We start from the raw sequence: 17,761 nt of genomic DNA, 5'->3' as shown, positions 1-17,761 counted from the left end.
TACTTCCGCATTTGGCAAACCAGGTAAAAGCACTTCCGGCTCGCTCAGGTGAATTGTTTCAAAGCACCTGTAAATAAAGGAATACATAATTTTCACAATTACATTGTAGTTCAATTAAGACTTGTCAAAATTTTACTTTTAAATGTCAGTACAGTTAGTGAAGGTTTTGGGATGATGAGAATAGGAACCAGAAATTGATCATTTCTATTTCCATTATATTAAAAACTGTTTTGAAATTAGAACAAATCAGCGGTTGACCAATGTGCTGAATGGATTATGATCAGTTCCACTATGCTTTTGTCATAGGTGCAACAATGAAGGCAAGAGAAGGAAGTTTGAGTCTCAACTATTTGGCAAATGGTCCCTTGCAAAGCTCAAGTACAGTTTAAATTGTTTTCTCTAATTCTTGCCCTGGGATATTTCATCCACAACAACGGGATTTAATGATGCGTTAAATGTGGCCTGTTATGTTATTAACCATCCATCCATCCATTTTCTGTACCGCTGTATCCTCACAAATACATCAATTCGAATTTTATTGCCGTTTTATGGACATTTCTGAAAGACAAATCCATAAGAGCAAGAGCAAAAACAAAAACATACCTAAAACGTGATGTGCCAATCATAGTAGCGAAACCTCATGATGTTTCTTCTCCCAAAAACGTTTTTCCATTCATTAACACTATGTAAACAAATGGAGAACTACAGGTCAGAAAGAGAGCATTTGCAAGAACCTGCAAACCCACCCTGCAGCATTTCTCTCTGCATGGCTGAGAGTCACCATGCAAAGCGAAATGGAATGGGAGGTATTTCTAAGATCAGTTGCCAGATAAGAGTCGCACAAAATGAATGCGAGTCACTCTCTATTGCTTTGTTCCTCAATGCCGTGAGAGTTAATTGTCATTAAATATAAAGGCAGTGTTGCCCTCTTGAAACGTTGAATAATCTGTGTATCTGATCAGATACACAGCCTCTTAAACCATGGGCGTTTCTGCAATTAAAAGGAGACATTTTTGAATGACTGAATCACTCATTCATTCACATAGTTACTGTTTTAAGAATTACTAATGGGTGATGCATGATCACCATTTCCAGAAACATGACTTTATCATCTTATTGGTAATAATAATTGTACACCTAATCATTACATTGCAACGTGGTCTTTATGGCAACATGAGGTTACATGTGGTTTTCAGTAATGGCGTTCAATGAATATTCATGGGATGTCATCTCAGCCAATCCAGTAGAAATTGCTTGAGTTAGTGTGTGGCACATGATATGATAACAAGTGAAAACTAAGTAGTTCCTGTCTGACATAGCGACACACCGGCATGAATCATCAGTGGACCATTTCAAAAGAGCTGATTCTGCTGTATGCTGTAAAGAAAATACTTTCTATTAGTCTAGAATTACAGAGATTTTTTTCCTATACCTGTTCAGTTTAAGTAGAAGTAAAGCTAACAATTATTGAGGACCTTTAATCAGATTTAAGAGAGCTACAAACACAAATTAGTACGACCCACTACAGTTCATACAAACAACAGGCCAGCTGCGATGTGCGTGTGTGTGTGTGTGTGTGTGTGTGTGTGTATGTGTGTCCTTCAGATCTTCAGATGCAACTCAGACCCTAACTTCTCTCACTAAAAAAACAGGTTGTGTAAGACAGAGGCTACAGTCTGTAGGTCAAAAGAGGATATGAGACAGTAGAAATGAGGTCAGATGGGGAAGTGGAGTCACACATTCAGCACATGCCCCAAAATATCCCACCCACACTCACCTCTGCTAGATCATGGGTCATCTTGTCAAATATCACATGCCAAGCTGTCATTCCACTGGTTTCTAAGAAACGTTTCGTGACATTCTTATTTTTTTTTAAATCTTTTGTTTAGGAAAAAATCCAGTAAATCACGCAGATGCTTCCTCGCCCAGTCACAAAGCCAAAGAAAACAGTCCCTGTCCATATGGCGGATGAAGTTGTATTTACACACACCTGATGCTCTTTCACACTAGAGTACATCAGACAAGCCTTGCCTCTGTGTGTGTGCACGGATGCTTCTGTTTGCTTGAGGAAAATTAGCCCCATCACCAACACTTAAAGGCAAACACAAGCCCAATGAGGCTCAAATATGACCACTCACACACTCACACTTTTCCATATGCATTGCACACAAGCTTTCCCTAGTTTGTAGTTCTACACGCTTTACATGCATCACACTTTGACCCAATGATGCAGTATAGTGTTTGGCAATTACAGGTTTAAGACTATTACAAAGGCCACACTCACTGTGAGAATTACATGAAAGTCATGCGACGCTGTTATTGCTGCGCAACCTGGCTGACAGTGACTACACTGTTGAGTATGTTTACCAACCCACGACCCCTCTCACTGTGCGCACTTTGCAACGCCACATACAGGTCTGTCTACATCTGTCCCAGTGTCAGCTGCACTGGTTTTAGAAATGAGACAGGGAGTAAGTGCAATGCAGTTAAAAATCTGAAAACAGATTAACTTTAAACAACATCTCATTCCAGGTTGTTTAGTCCAAATTCCATAATTAATTAATACCATAATTAAATAGAATGTAAATAATTAAACAGTTTGTGCATCATGATTTAATGCTGCAATCTAATTAATTGTGCTGCTCCTTCGGGTGTGCCTGCCTTGGCCACTGTGAGGCAGTATAATATAGTCATGTAGACACAAACAAAGAAGAATAGCACTTCTATATCTACTGTAAGTGACTCAGTAAATATTTTTTTTAAAATTTGTCCAGCCTCTTTGTCTGACCCCGTACCAAATGCCCCAGGGATGGATACTTGTCTATGGCGGGTTGGTAAATCAACCAAACTGAAAAGTCCCGCTTGGGGGAAATGTGCTATATAACAGTTACCGGTACCTAGTGGCACCAACTGCTACTATTTTCCTGGTGGGGTGTGGGTGGGTTTATTTAAGTGGACAACACGGGCATTCATTAAGGCATGATGTTGATTACAGCAAAGGCTACTATTTGAGGATATACAATATCTCAGTTCCTAATTTGCATTCAGTTCTGAGCATGTGTAATGGATGTTCCCACAAAAGAAGAGAAAGCACCGATGCAGCAAAGAGTGAGAGAGGCATCTAATATTTTGAAAAGACTGGATTTTGTTTCCTTATTAAACAAAGCATTACGAACAGCAGGGCATTATGGGTACTTCTGAATCAAGTTTATATGTCGCCTGGGGCACAAAGGACAACTGAACCAGCTCCCGTGCAAGTGCATGCCAACGTTTGCCCACAGGCCTTCAGTAAACAACAGGTGGAACATTTGCTTTAAAATCTTGTAGTTTCACATTTCTTCTTTTGCCACAAAGCAATACAGACAACGCATGACTCACCCAAAAAAAAAAAAAAAACAACCCACAGTGGACAGCTGACCTTTGCCATCATGTGAAAACTCCCGTGAAGCACAGTTTACTGTAAACTAATCGATTTCTTCACTGCGTACTTCTATACTGTAATGTACTTCCTTACTGCTCTCATCCATCCATTAAAAATCAGATTCCTCCTTGTCAAATCTGTAATACAACCACATATTTTATATACGACTTCACTTTTGATCCTGTTTTAAACTAAAAGATGAGAATGTCATGAGGACATTTCTTGGAAACAGATTGAGAAAGCAAAGAGCAAGAATGATGTTTCCACCACAACCTTGAAACCATATTGTGTTCTTAAGAGTCTATAGAATAGCTTAGATGTTCACAGAGTTCAACAGTCAGGGATGAGGGTGTAACATCAAAAGCATTGGTTTCATGTCACCACACATGAGGATAAAGTTAGAACACTGATGAATAATTTGGGGAATGTATAATAGATATAAACCACCCCTATTACTGGGATTTGTTTTTGTCGTATTCCTTGTGAATCAAAACACACACTTCCTATTTAAATGACACCAAAATGTATCACGTCGTGATTGTAACACAGTGATAGCAATTATTTCCCACTAAACACATGGTTTGTGACTAAAGTCTGAGGGCAAAGGCGAGACCGACAGTACTTTGTGGTACTTTCAACACGTCATGTTGGCACCGTGCACAACATAAGCCCAAGTACGCGAATAGGCAATAGTTGATATAGTCACACCTTATACATAGCAACAGAGCCCGGGGCTGAAGTGTTGTTACTGATACTGGCGCCCTGGCTACAACTCAGAAATGGCAAGAGGCTGACAGACTCATGACAGGGAGCATGTTGTACATTATCACATGACAACATCTTGATTGTGAGCTCGAGGCAAAAAGACAAAAAAAATAATAATAATAATTCTACGTTTATGATAACAGACTATTACGAAAACATTCAAATATATTTGAAATTATTTTACAAACACGAAATGTAGGAAACTGAAGAGCATCTTAAAGTTCTTGAACACATTTACGCGATTATCCATTTGCTATGCGCCAATAACATACGGAATAGCCTCGTGTTCTATATAAAAATGCAAAGCAAAAAAAAAAAAAAAAACTGAAATCCAAGTTAAAAAGTTTGGCTGAGTTACGCCAGTGTTTTAAAAGTGTTTGTGAAATGTCACTTACCAGCTCTGAAGGTCAGACGAGAACAGACCGCAGTCAAGAGTGGCTTCGCGACAACTTCTCTGGTGCACTCCCCAAAAGTGAAAGACCAACAACCTCTACCACTAAAGTGCTGACTTTGATCGAGTAAACGCCCCAAAAAGATTAGGTTTCTCGAACTTCCACATGTTGCTACGCAGCGTGCAATGTTTTGACCGTCGAGCTGTGCGCGTCTACTGTCACCTGTGCCGCCACCAATAGCATTGTGTGTGGGGGCTTATGGGTAATGTAGTTCTTCCTGACAGCAGCCGGAACTGACTATTATTAGACAATAAACAGGTCATCCAACTAGACCAAAAAACAAAGAGGCAACTTGGTTTATTTATAGCTTGAATTTTACGTGACGCCAACGTTATATAATCCACTGTTATTTTCATGTTTTGAAATTAAGGGTGACAAACGAAAGGAAACTCCTGGATCGATCATGAGCGCGTGGTGCCCTTCGGTGTCAGTAAAAGGTTTGGGGACATAAGCATCAATACGTGTTAAGTAAGAAAATGTAAATAGGTTAAATAAATAAGCAAGCAAACAAACAACAATCCTTATCTTTCAAAATTAATGACATCCCTATTAGACCCCAAAACTTTGAGTGAGTGACTGTGTGTTCTCTCACACATGTACATATAATTTAATTTAGGACACTCCGGAGAAAATTACACCTGCCGCCACTCCATGTGGAGTTACATATGCTACTTCTCATAGGTTCCATGACACAATTAAGGTGAATAGGACAGATTAATTCTCATGAATGGGTGATGGTTTGGCAGGATTTGTATGTTTTTACATGCAGCAGACCAAGGTGTTCGTCATACTGTGTAAAACACAAAAAATGAAAAATGGAAAATGAAACAACTTTCCCCAAAATGCTCATCAACAGAAGGAAACATTCCCAAATTTCCGGGTGGACAGCTGCATTGACTGTGGACTTGATAAAAGACAATGGATCCACACCGGCAAATGACATGGCTCCCCAAACTATTACCCACTGTGGAAACTTAACACTGGACGTTAAGCAGCTCGACTTTTGTGCTTCTCCAGTTTTCCTCCAGACTCTGGGACCTTGATTTCCAAAGGAAATGTAAATGTTACTTTTATCTGAAAAGATGACTTGGGACCACTGGGAAACAGACCAGTACTTTTTCTCCTTAGTCCAGCACAAACGCTTCGGATGTTTTAGGTTCAGGAGTGGCCTGACACATGGAATTCTACAGCTGATGGCTGACGGTTCTTGATGCACTGACACCAGCCCCAGCCCACTCCTTATGAAGCTCCCCCAGATTTCTGAATCACCGTTGCTTGACCATCCTCTCAAGGCTGCGGTCATCCCTGTCACTTGTGCAACTTTTCAGGCCACATTTTCCCCTTCCTCTTAACACACCGTTAATGTATTTTGATACAGCGCTCTGTGAGCATCCAGCTTCTTTTGCAATTTCTTTTTGAGACCTGTTCTTTTTATGGAGAGTGTCAATGATGGTTTTCTGCACACCATCAAATCAGTCTTCCCCATGATTCTGAAGCCTACTAAGCCAGACTGAGACAATTTAAAGGTTGAGGAAAACCTCTGCAGGTGTTTTGCGTTATTAGCTGACAAGATTGGGACACAGCAAGCCTACAATATGGAACTTTGTCATATTATTCTAATTTTAATAAGTATATAATAATTTTAATTTGTCAATCAGATGGGCTTACAGTACCACGTGTTACCACAAGAGGGAAGTTAATACAGTGCAGCAAAGTAAAACGTTGCATTGAAAAGTGGGTAAATAAAAAGGGGCATTTTCCTTTTTATTCATTTCAAAACAGTAATTAATCAATGACAGAATTCAAAGTTGATTACCAAATAAAACACTCAATTGTCTTTGTAAGTTAGCCTGGTTATCTACCATGTCTTTGTCTCTCTACAAGTCTACACTGCGTTATTAGGTGAAGAGATACCATGTTTTATTTTAAGCTGCACAACAATTCAGGTTTAATCCTTTTCACCGATGTCTGAGGTAGCTCCTTCCCTTCGTTGCACATTAAGATCAAGTATGTGATATGCATGAACATTCAATACCCTTAACACAAGAGCACTTCTATTACAGAGGTGGAAGAAAGGGACAAAGTTCAACACAAAGTCAATTTTTTTGTGTAACCCCAAGAAACACTAAGAGATAAACAGTGACGTCTGATGTAAATGTTCTCACTGGCCATTTATCATATAATACACTGCAACTATGTAGCTGATAAAATAATCGAAGAACTAAAACATGCTTGGACAGATAAATCAATAAAAGGTGACAGAAAACAAACCAATATTCAAATTAAAGTTCTGTGAGTAAGTTTTTAAGTGCAAAAGACGAGGGGTAACAAAGTACCCATATGCATGGACTGGAAGGGTTCTCAGAAGAATTGCAATGATCCTCACATTTTGTAGCTAGTTATCAGCCAATCACACAGCAAAATATTTCAACAATTATTCTAGGTTAATCCCTTTACTCAAGTTTGTCAAAATCATTTTTAATCAGGAGTAAAATATCCATATTTTTATACTTAACAGTAAGGCCTGATTAGCAACCATGAATAATAACTACTCCCCTCTTTATAACTGCCAGATAGGGTGGTGAAAGCAGAATTACTGATATACAAACACGATTGGAGATGCCAATATAAGAAGTAGATGGTGTGGGGGCTGTTGTTAAAATAAGTAATTTGCATGCATTAACAGCTTGATTGTGAATTCACACTACAATTGGCAATTACAACTCAATTGGCCTTGTATTAATGATTAGCTAGAAGAATTACACAGATGAATGGTCAGAGTGTGTGTAGTTAGAAGCTTGGAACAAATTTCTCTTTGGTAAGCAGCAAGATAATGGTCAGCATTCTGGATGTGATGTTCTGCTGAAGTAATATTTTCGAGCATGCGTTTTATGTTTTCTGTAACAAAGGGTACTGTGGATGCCACCAGTCCACAAGCCTCACACTGTGTACAGGATCCAGCACAACCTGCGTCCCGCTATGATCTCCTCTCTTCTTGCCTCTTTGGATCGGTGAGTCCTGGAACACTAGACGAACGCGGTGATGGCGCATGTCCGTGCTGACATTGATTGTGAACTACAGCAGTAAACAGAGCGCAGTGGCCGGCACAGGGGATGAAGGTCAAAAAGAAAGAAAGAGAGAAGGGGGGGGGGGATGAGGGGGAAAAAAAAACAAAAACTGATTAGATAAATGTCACTTAAGAGGAAGGAGTAAAATCTTCCAATGTTTTAGTAGCCATATTCTTTATCAGCAAGTGCAAAATCTAAATGTTAAGTATAAAAATAAGGGATTATCAGACCAACCAGGGTAAGTGTCATGCCCATGACCACAGGGGTGAAGATGAAGTTGAATGTTGACACTTGAAGCATGTAACAGTCCGAGTCCGAATTTGTGTGGACAGCTTCATACTGTTTGGGCATGTGCAAGGATTTTGCACGGCCGTTCTTAGTGTTTTCCTGCTAGGATGGAGATTGCAAAAATGATGATGCACTGGCGTTTAGAATCAGTATCCGTTTTAGACAAAGCCCATTACCTGCTTTAAAAGCTTGAAATTGAACTCCCACAATCCTTCTGGTCGAGTCCCAGTCACCTTTTTCACCCAGAACAATAAACACTGCAGAAGAAAAAGTCACATATTCACTCCACCGAATGTAGATGCTTAACCTTGTTCTTTGCTCCTACACCGGAAACTTTAAAGATTAAAATGACTGAATTACAACAATTCGGAAAACAAAATTCTCACAAATTCGCATCTAAAGTCTGCCGCTGTACATGAACTCTTGTGAGACCTGGGGCCTCATGTATAAAAGGTGCGTACGCACAAAAACATGGCGTCCGTTCTTTTTCACGGTAAAGTTCAGATGTATCAAGAGTGACATGACCGTGGAAATGTGCGGTCCCTCACGCCAACTGCATGGCTGGCGTACGCACGTTTCTGCAGCTTTTGGTGCTTTGGCGACACTTATAAGTGATGCTGGGAAACTGTTCTCATAAATCTGCACACCAGTGACATTAATAATTAGCACTGATGAACAATTCATGCCAAGCAACATTTGATTTCAACAATGCAATTGAGGCAAGGACGAGAATTCATTTGTTAACCAGTGTATTTAATGAACCACTGATACTTGTGAGGACACCTATAAATTGATCAAGGCGATCATTTATGCTGCCTATCGCCCTCACAATTTCGTGACTCCAGCACATGCACTGAAAAAAAAAAAGTCCTTTGAATTTACTTCATTTGAACATGTGCATCGGTTGCACATGATTAAAATGTGTTTAAATTGACAATTTACCCCTCTTCTCCTAAAAATAAAACCTGATTTTTTTGTTAGTGTGCGTGTTCTCTCCTGCGTATTAAGATAATAAATTGAGTAATCAAAAAGGAGTCAAAGTTTTTTATATCCTCTTTGATATGCTGATGTGTTTCTATTTCAATTCAAAAGATTAATTACAAATAGCACACACCCAATATTTACGCATGAAGCTTTATCTCACAGGGCTGAGTGTAGGTTACTGTATGAACACATTTGTTATGAGTTCTAAAAATACATGGTATTAACCTTGTGGGGTGATCATAGTGAGCCACGTGTCCTCCCATCACCCCTGAGAGAGCAGCATCACCCATGATCGCAGTGATTCTCTCCTCGAACGGGGTGAGGCCCTCCGCGCCGGTTCTTCCGCCTTTTTTTGGCCACACTTTTGCGGTGGGCAGCTTTCCTCTGCTTCACATCCACATTAATGTCTGACCCTACTTAGTTCAAAGTGTGCGCGGTGTTCTGTCTCCATAGCATTGACAGCCGCACACGCGCTGTCCCATTCACTCCTCTTTCGCGTGTTGTTAACGCCGGAGGACAGCGTGCCAAAGAGGATTTTCTTGCGGGCCTCCACTTCATTGAGCAACTTCACATTCAGAAAAATAATTTTCTTCATTACCTTACTCATGTTCCTCTTTTTCTGAACATGCAGAGATCGGCATCTCAGGTGCAGGGTTAATTTAAATGTGATTTGCATGTTCAAATGTGGGCGTGGACAGGGAGGAGTCGGCTACTCCAACATGTGCGCTCATTTCCACGTTGATTGGAATGTACGAAGGAAATGTGCTTGGATTCATGAGTACGCAGAGTTTCATATATCTGAATATTTTTGTGCGTACGACGTTTTCTAGATTTGAGCGTACGCCATGATTTAGTAGGAAATCCACGCAAGTCTTTGTACATGAGGCCCCTGGAGTTCAGCTCGGTGAACACCTGAAAAGACTGAGCACTCAAAATGTGTAGAAGCACTTAACCGAGACCACCGTTTCTTCCAACGAAGAGGAACGCGATTGCGGGGTAATGGTTTATTATACAATGCACAGTGACAGTGCAGTACCATAAAAGTGCAAAGAAATGCACGATTTCACTGTCGCCACACTATTTTTGTTATTTTCCTTAGTAAAAAGTGTAATTGGTTTTTTTACGTTTTATTTACACATTAAGAATACAGTTGTACTGGCGTGTTAAACATGCAATGCATTGTGGGTTAATTCCACATACCGAGTGCGCGATCATCAATCGGTCATGGAGGGTAAGGACTGACTTATAATACTTAGCTTAAATAATATTTACAATGAAAAGTGAGAACTCTCAACTTCGTCTGTGAGCTGGTTGAATGCACTGCATGGCTGATGTCACGAAGTAAGAAAAAAGTTCTCGCTCTTCGCATCAAAGTTACTGTGGTGGGAGCGATGGTGTGTTACTCGCTCGCACAAAGGTCCTCACACACACGCACACACACACACACACACACACTGCACTAAGTTGCTGATTGAATGTGGCTTCAACTACACTAAAATTGAAGTTATTGCTTCATGTTGATGACATTCTAAGTAACTTGTGTGGCGTACATTAGCAAGTAATGGTTACGGTTAAGCTAATGCTTTTTTTTGTACTGTGGATAACTGATATTCCTGCCAATTGGCAACTGCCGAAAGGAACTAAAAAGTTTTTTTTTTCTAACTTAGGTACTTTTGAAATCAAGTAATCAGCAAAGTAACTAAATTACTTTTAAGATCAGGTAATCAGTAAATTAAGTTACTTTTTCAAGCTAACTGTGGCAACACTGATGACGACGACCATAGAACTGTAAATGTAACTCATTCACACCAATTTGTGCTTAAATAGTGCATATGAATGTTTAACGTACAAATCTGAAATTCATCAGTACGTTCCTACATACATTTATGCATATGCTGCGTTTTTTACGATCACTGGGCTTTATCTTGACAAATCAAACGCGACCGGATACACTCGTTACCACGGCCATGACAACAACAATCGATCGCGTCGTGTGTATTATAAGAATTAAATGGGGAAAAACGTGGTGGTGGAAGCCGGTGCTCGGGAGAGGACTTTAATTCAAGTATTGCTTAAGGTATGTTCACGTAGTTTTAATACGATACGGCACGCAAGCAGGCAACAAAACGTTATGTAGCTTAGCAAGCTAGTGCTAGCACTAACGGTTGTAACGGCGTTCTGTCGAATCATGCTCTAAAGTTTCGGTGTGTGTGAAGTCATGTAATTACACTAAAGTAATTCAATTACACTAACTTAGCACCCATTACTTTTGTCATGTTGTAATGTTGGTTTGACCTGACTGATTAGAATACATGACCTGACCAGAGCAGGGATTTCCAACCTTTATGGAGCCAAGGCACATATTTTACAATTGACAAATCTCATGGCACACCAACAAACAAAAATGTAAAATAAAGTGGATACATTAATTACTGTATGTACTTCCTGCCATCTGTCTGTCACTACGACTCACTGGCATAAATAGATGAACAAAGATATATTTACTGTAAATATAATTTTTTGCGCAATTAAGTAAATGAACAAGTCACTTAAATAGACATTGCTCCATCTTGTGATTGGATCGGTGATCGGTTATCGTTTTTTGAAACTCGCTGATCAGTGATCGGCCCCAAAAATCCTTATCTTGTAAAGCCTACTGCATATATGTACAGTTGTGCTAATAAGTTTACATACCCTGGCAGAATTTGTGAAATATTATTTTTTTGTTTTGTTTTTTTAATATGACTGATGACTGAACAAGAACCATCATTCATTTATTAATGGTTATGTTTTGTTTAATGATAATGCTTTTCTGAAATGCTTGACCGTTTAATTTGAATTCCATTAAAATAAAATTAAATGTGTTTCGCCTGGCCCTTTGTGTTTTCGTACCCATTTTACAAATTCTGCCTTAGGTAATCAAACATGAGCACAACTGTCTGTTTTTTAAATTTACTAAATAAAAGTAGGGCTGTGAATTTTAAAATAAGATCAAGTAAATAAAGAAATTACTACATGTTCAAATAAAGTGCTTAACTTCAGAATAATTATTTTTAAAAAACTAACAAAATACAGATAATACTTCATGTTTTGATCATAAGGGTAGAAGCAAAATCATGCATTGTAAAAATGCATTTTTTTTTTTTTTTTGAGTTCTAAAAATACACGGTATTAACCTTGTGGGGTGAATTCCGATGTCAACTTTGGGGGTGCGTATTATACATAGGTGTGCATTATACACAAGAAATTAGGGTACATGCAAGCGTTGAACAGCAATCGAATCGCTTGCATTTCCTAGTTTAGCCAAGGCTTCAACGTTTTCATATTGACCAAGTGCATACGGTACAAATCTCACACATTACCTGAAATTTACAGTTGACAAATGACCGTCAGAAACAGCCTGAGGAAAGTAAATTATGATTTAAAACCCCTGATAATCTGAATTATGGCTATATTTTTCTTGGCACCCCTGTACATGTCACAGTCCTGGCTAATTACAATACGTATAATATATATTATTTATATTATTAATAAATGTTTTGTTATATCATTAACATATGTCAACTTTTTTTAACAATTGTATACAGTTAATTTTAATAAAAGGTTTACGATGGCAACAATTTGACTATTGTAAATTCCAATTCAATTTGATAATCAGTTTCAAGGGGATTATTTACAGTGGGTACAGAAAGTATTCAGACCCCCCTAAATTTGTCTGTTATATTGCAGCCATTTGCTAAAATCATTTAAGTAATTTTTTTCCTCAATGTAAACACAGCACCCCATATTGACAGAAAAAAAACTGAATTGTTGAAATTTTTGCAGATTTATTCAAAAGAAAAAAACTGAAATAACACAGCCATGCGTATTCAGACCCTTTGCTCAGTATTTAGTTGAAGCACCCTTTTGAGCTAATACAGTCATGAGTCTTTTTGGGAATGATGCAAGTTTTTCACACCTGGATTTTTGGATCCTCTCCCATTCCTCTTTGCAGAGATCTTCTCCAGTTCTGTCAGGTTGGATGGTGAACATTGGTGCACAGCCTTTTTCAGGTCTCTCCAGAGATGCTCAAGTGGGTTTAAGTCAGGACTCCGGCTGGGCCATTCAAGAACAGTCATGCAGTTGTACTGAAGCCACTCCTTCGTTATTTTAGCTGTGTGTTTTGTGTCATTGTCTTATTGAAAGGTGAAACTTCGGCCCAGTCTGAGGTCCTGAGCACTCTGGAGAAGGTTTTCATCCAGAATATCTCTGTACTTGGCCGCATTCATCTTTCCTTTGATTTCAACCAGTCGTCCTGTCCCTGCAGCTGAAAAACACCCCCACAGCATGATACTGCCACCACCATGCTTCACTGTTGGGATTGTATTGGACAGGTGATGAGCAGTGCCTGGTTTCTCCACACATACCGCTTAGAATTAAGGCCAAAAAGTTCTATCTTTGTCTCATCAGACCCGAGAATCTTATTTCTCACCATCTTGGAGTCCTTCAGGTGTTTTTTTTTTTTTTTAAGCAAACTCCATGCGGGCTTTCATGCTTCTCACCCAGAAGAGAAGCTTCCGTCGGGCCACTCGGCCATAAAGCCCCGACTGGTAGAGGGCTGTAGTGATGGTTGACTTTCAAGAACTTTCTCCCATCTCCCGACTGCATCACTGGAGCTCAGCCACAGTGATCTTTGGGTTCTTTTTCACCTCTCTCACCAAGGCTCTCCTCCCCCGATTGTTCAGTTTGGCCGGACGGCCAGCTCTAGGAAGGGTCTGGTCGTCCCAAACGTCTTCCATTTAAGGATTATGGCGGCCACTGAGCTCTTAGGAACCTTAAGTGTAGCAGATATTTTTTTGTAACCTTGGCCAGATCTGTGCAATGCCACAATTCTGTCTCTGAGCTCTTCAGGCAGTTCCTTTGACCTCATGATTCTCATTTGCTCTGACACACACTATGAGCTGTAAGGTCTTATATAGACAGGTGTGTGGCTTTCCTAATCAAGTCCAATTAGCATAATCAAACACAGCTGGACTCCAATGAAGGTGTAGAACCATCTCAAGGATGATCAGATGAGTGTCAGAGCAAAGGGTCTGAATACTTATAGCTGTGTGATATTTCAGTTTTTCTTTTTTAATAACTCTGCAAACATTTCAACAATTAAGTATTTTTCTGTAAATATGGGGTGCTGTGTATACATTAATGAGGTGAAAAATTAACTTAAATGATTTTAGCAAATGGCTGCAATATAAGTGAAATTTTGAAGGTTGTCTGAAAACTTTACATACCCACTGTAAATTTACAATCACAATATTAAAAGAAATCTGAGGTCGACCAGTGTTCCACTGTACTTAAAGACATTGAGCACTTCAATACAAGTCCAAAATATAAAATGAAACAAAGCAGATATTTAAAAATCAGCAAAGGAAATTAATAGTGCCTGACAGCAAGCTGACATGTTTATTTACCTTGGAATTGAGCAAAGTTGTGGGTGTAGATTCGGGCAGGGCTGGAATTTTGGAGACACGTGAGCTAAACGGCTCATACATATGGAAAAGGGAGCGAATCACACGAGCCCTGAGATTGCACATCCTGTCAATGCAATCAGGCTGGAGACGAAACGGCAGGTCAACATCGACCCGGTAATGTCTTTGAATGAGAGAAACGATGACAGGGAAAACAAATATCAGACATGTTAAATTTAACCACAATGCAGCCAATAAACCGGAAACACTGTCAGGAAATGTGATCATCCTAAATGCAACTATACAAAAATTAAATAAATCAGCCACGCATAATGGTGAATGTGTGATATAAAATCAGGGGAAACTGTAAAACCATCACACCTTTTGTATAGCCTGGTCCAAAAAACTGCAGTGCATGTGACCGTCCATGCGTTCCTGCAGATTAGTGAGAATCTGCATACATCTTCAGGTCGAATATAAGAAGAAAGCACAAGCCAGATATCCACTGGATACTCCTCTCCATCACTGCTCTCTGGAAGTACACAAACAGCATAACTAAAAAAAAAAAAAAAAAAAAAAAAAAAAAAAAAAAAAAAAAAAAGCTTACTTCTCACTTTTTCTACATGCACACTGATATCATACCCTTTCTTCTCTTGCTCTTCTTCTTATGGATCACTTTACTTTCACCATCCCCATCATCCTCAGCGTCTAAGTCATCGCTGCTGTCCAAACCATCTATTTTGATGGTCCCAGCAGAGCAAAGGACCTCTTCAACAGCACCGTGTGATGCTTCCAGCCCACAGAGTAATTTGACTGAAAAGTACGGTTATAAAGCTGATTGGTTCAGACACAAAAAAACGAAGAAATTGTGTGCTGTGGTGTATAATTACCTTCTTTTTCCACTGCATTTGCAACAGCCTTTTTCACCCTACCAGACTTCACAACGGCTGGATCGGCATCAGCATAATCAGCCACAGACACTGAGGGGAGGAAATGTGCATTCGTCGTACTGCCTATTTCTTTATGATAATGTGCCCAAGAACTCTGGGTTACATTTAACCCGGTAGCCACTGACGATCTAGTGCAGTATATGGAAGAGACATTAATGATAACTTAAATTAATATTACCGATGATCTACCTGTTAGAACATGTCTCTACTGACTGACGTTGAACACCATCTTAACGTACTAAAAACAAACGTTTGTATCAATACAATGTATACATTGTTAATGTAGAGTGTGCTTGGCTTAATTAGGGCACATCAAGCAAATATAATGCTCATGAAAGCTCCAAGTACTGAAGATAAAAAGGCCATTATCATTTATTTACCACAATTGTAGCAATGGACGACCTAGCTTGTTGGCGAATGTGGACACAAACCCGACCTACCTGATTCCGAGCAAACGTCCCCAGCCCTAAATTTCAACCGTTTTCGGTTCCCTTTCTTGGGCATGTCGACACTAATGTTCTGTTGACGCTTAACGTGGCTGTGAATCCAGCCATGGCTCTATGGCAAGCTGGAATAGAGAAAAGGAAAAAAGAATGAGAGATATATTGAAAATAACCCCACCAGGATCTTCAGCCATCATGGAATGACGTAGAACGGCAAGTATCGCGAGGGTACCATGTATCGTTCAGGATGTTGTTCTCATAGGTTTGAACATTGTACATAGATATCTAAGCAGCCCGGGTAACCGACGTGGCGGCCATGTTGGAGAGGTCGTCATTCATGGATTTTCCCGAGGGTTACTGTTTCGTCAACGCCAAAGCGTATACTGCAATCAAAACATTTTGGGGGAAAAAAAGCATCAAAAGACATTTTCTTACATGTGAAAGGGACTCGCAGTTCCCTTGTCGTAATTGTAGTGCGTTTTATGCAACCGTATACAGCAGCAGCAGCACAATATGCCAGCATGGTCTTTTGGTTTTCTTGCCATCCAAACACACGGAATTTTCTAACGGCTTTGACCTCCCTATCTTAGCCTTGCCATCAACATTGAACTCAAAATGGGCATGTGCGTGTATATAAACAGAGAAATCCTCGGCTGGATGAGCACATGGAGACAGCCACTATATTAAACCAGGACTCCCCAATAATTTTTTCCATTAACCTTTACAGAGGAGGTTGTTTGGCTCCAAACAATTAATCCTACAGTGGGTACGGAAAGTTTTCAGACCCCCTTAAATTTTTCACTCTTTGTTATATTGCAGCCATTTGTTAAAATCATTTAAATTCATTTTTTTCCTCATTAATGTACACACAGCACCCCGTATTAATAGAAAAAAAACATAATTGTTGAAATTTTAGCTGATTTATTAAAAAAGAAAAACAGAAATATCACACAACCATTAGTATTCAAACCCTTTGCTGTAACACTCATATATTTAACTCACGTGCTGTCCATTTCTTCTGATCATCCTTAAAACGGTTCTACACCTTCATGGGAGTCCAGCTGTGTTTGATTATACTGGTTGGACTTGATTAGTTAAGCCACACAGCTGTCTATATTAGACCTTACAGCTCATAGTGCATGTCAGAGCAAATGAGAATTATGAGGTCAAAGGAACTGCCTGAAGAGCTCAGAGACAGAATTGCGGCAAGGCACAGATCTGGCCAAGGTTACAAAAACATTTCTGCTACACTTAAGGTTCCTAAGAGCACATGGGTCTCCATAATCCTTAAATAGAAGACGTTTGGGACGATCAGAACCCTTCGGTTGTCCACCAGACAAGCCTTGAAGCTTTGAATCTTTTTCGGTACAATTGTTAGGAAAGCCTCAGCGCTTCATAAGGCTTGCCCACCACTAACAAAAACTTAACAAAACACAAACCTTAAGTACCACTGGAACCGACCAAGACGTGGAGCAACAGGAACAAAGACTGAATTAAAAGTCTTCCTGCAGTGTTTTGTACCAACTGCAGGCTTTTAATAGCCGGCACAGAGGACAACTGGTAAGCACATCCGCCTCACAGTTCTGGGGACCGGGGTTCAAATCCCGGCCCCGCCTGTGGAGTTTGCTTGTTCTCCTCGTGCCTGCATGAGTTTTCTCCGGGCATTCCGGTTTCCGCGGCACGGTGGGCGACTGGTTAGAGCGTCAGTTTGCCATGGGTGACCCTGCCAAGGTCATAAATCCCCAGACAACTTAGCTCCTAGGATCATTGGGACGCGCAAACCCCTCCAACATGATAAAGTGACGGCTTTAGGAGGGGTCTGCAAGAGGTGAACTGCAATATATTTAGGCAACACTGTATGTGCACTGTAATTGTTTGGCAACCAGTCCAGGCTGTAGTGTGTCTTTCATCTGAAGTCAGCTGTGTTAAGCTCCAGCTCCCTGTGA

General features: G+C 39.9%; 2 protein-coding genes across 4 annotated transcripts in view; both read right to left on the bottom strand.

Moving 5' to 3' along the window:
* tfeb (transcription factor EB) overlaps positions 1 to 4,772 on the bottom strand; it is a 36,518-nt gene extending 31,746 nt beyond the window's left edge. For both annotated transcript variants that reach the window (XM_061688586.1, XM_061688587.1), the window contains exon 1: positions 4,582 to 4,772. The gene's annotated coding sequence lies outside the window, so the exon portion shown is untranslated. The remainder of the gene's footprint in view (positions 1 to 4,581) is intronic.
* A 1,531-nt stretch (positions 4,773 to 6,303) lies between these two features.
* On the bottom strand, positions 6,304 to 16,004 carry tmem183a (transmembrane protein 183A). Of its 2 annotated transcripts, none has more exons than XM_061687840.1 (8): positions 15,813 to 16,004; positions 15,313 to 15,402; positions 15,065 to 15,235; positions 14,804 to 14,954; positions 14,426 to 14,606; positions 8,171 to 8,251; positions 7,941 to 8,096; positions 6,304 to 7,713 (listed from the first exon to the last, which is right to left on the bottom strand). In XM_061687840.1, exons 1-8 carry the CDS (start codon positions 15,874 to 15,876, stop codon positions 7,528 to 7,530), a joined length of 1,080 nt encoding a protein of 359 aa, XP_061543824.1. In that variant the 5' UTR covers positions 15,877 to 16,004; the 3' UTR covers positions 6,304 to 7,527. The 2 variants fall into 2 exon arrangements, with proteins under 2 accessions (XP_061543824.1, XP_061543825.1); XM_061687841.1 differs by having other exon boundaries at positions 7,941 to 8,093.
* Positions 16,005 to 17,761: the final 1,757 nt, after the last annotated feature.

This window comes from Phycodurus eques, chromosome 10 (genome assembly GCF_024500275.1).
Source record: "Phycodurus eques isolate BA_2022a chromosome 10, UOR_Pequ_1.1, whole genome shotgun sequence".
Lineage (NCBI taxonomy): Eukaryota > Metazoa > Chordata > Actinopteri > Syngnathiformes > Syngnathidae > Phycodurus > Phycodurus eques.
This window is presented reverse-complemented; position numbering and strand designations above follow the sequence as displayed.

Excerpts from the sequence above, each read along its gene's own strand:
- tmem183a (XM_061687840.1), bottom strand. The coding sequence starts at position 15,876 with ATGCCCAAGAAAGGGAACCGAAAACGGTTGAAATTTAGGGCTGGGGAC. Across the intron at positions 8,097-8,170 it reads ATTTCAAGCTTTTAAAGCAG|CAGGAAAACACTAAGAACGG; the intron begins GTAATGGGCTTT and ends TCTCCATCCTAG. Across the intron at positions 7,714-7,940 it reads TGGGCATGACACTTACCCTG|TTCACAATCAATGTCAGCAC; the intron begins GTTGGTCTGATA and ends TTACTGCTGTAG.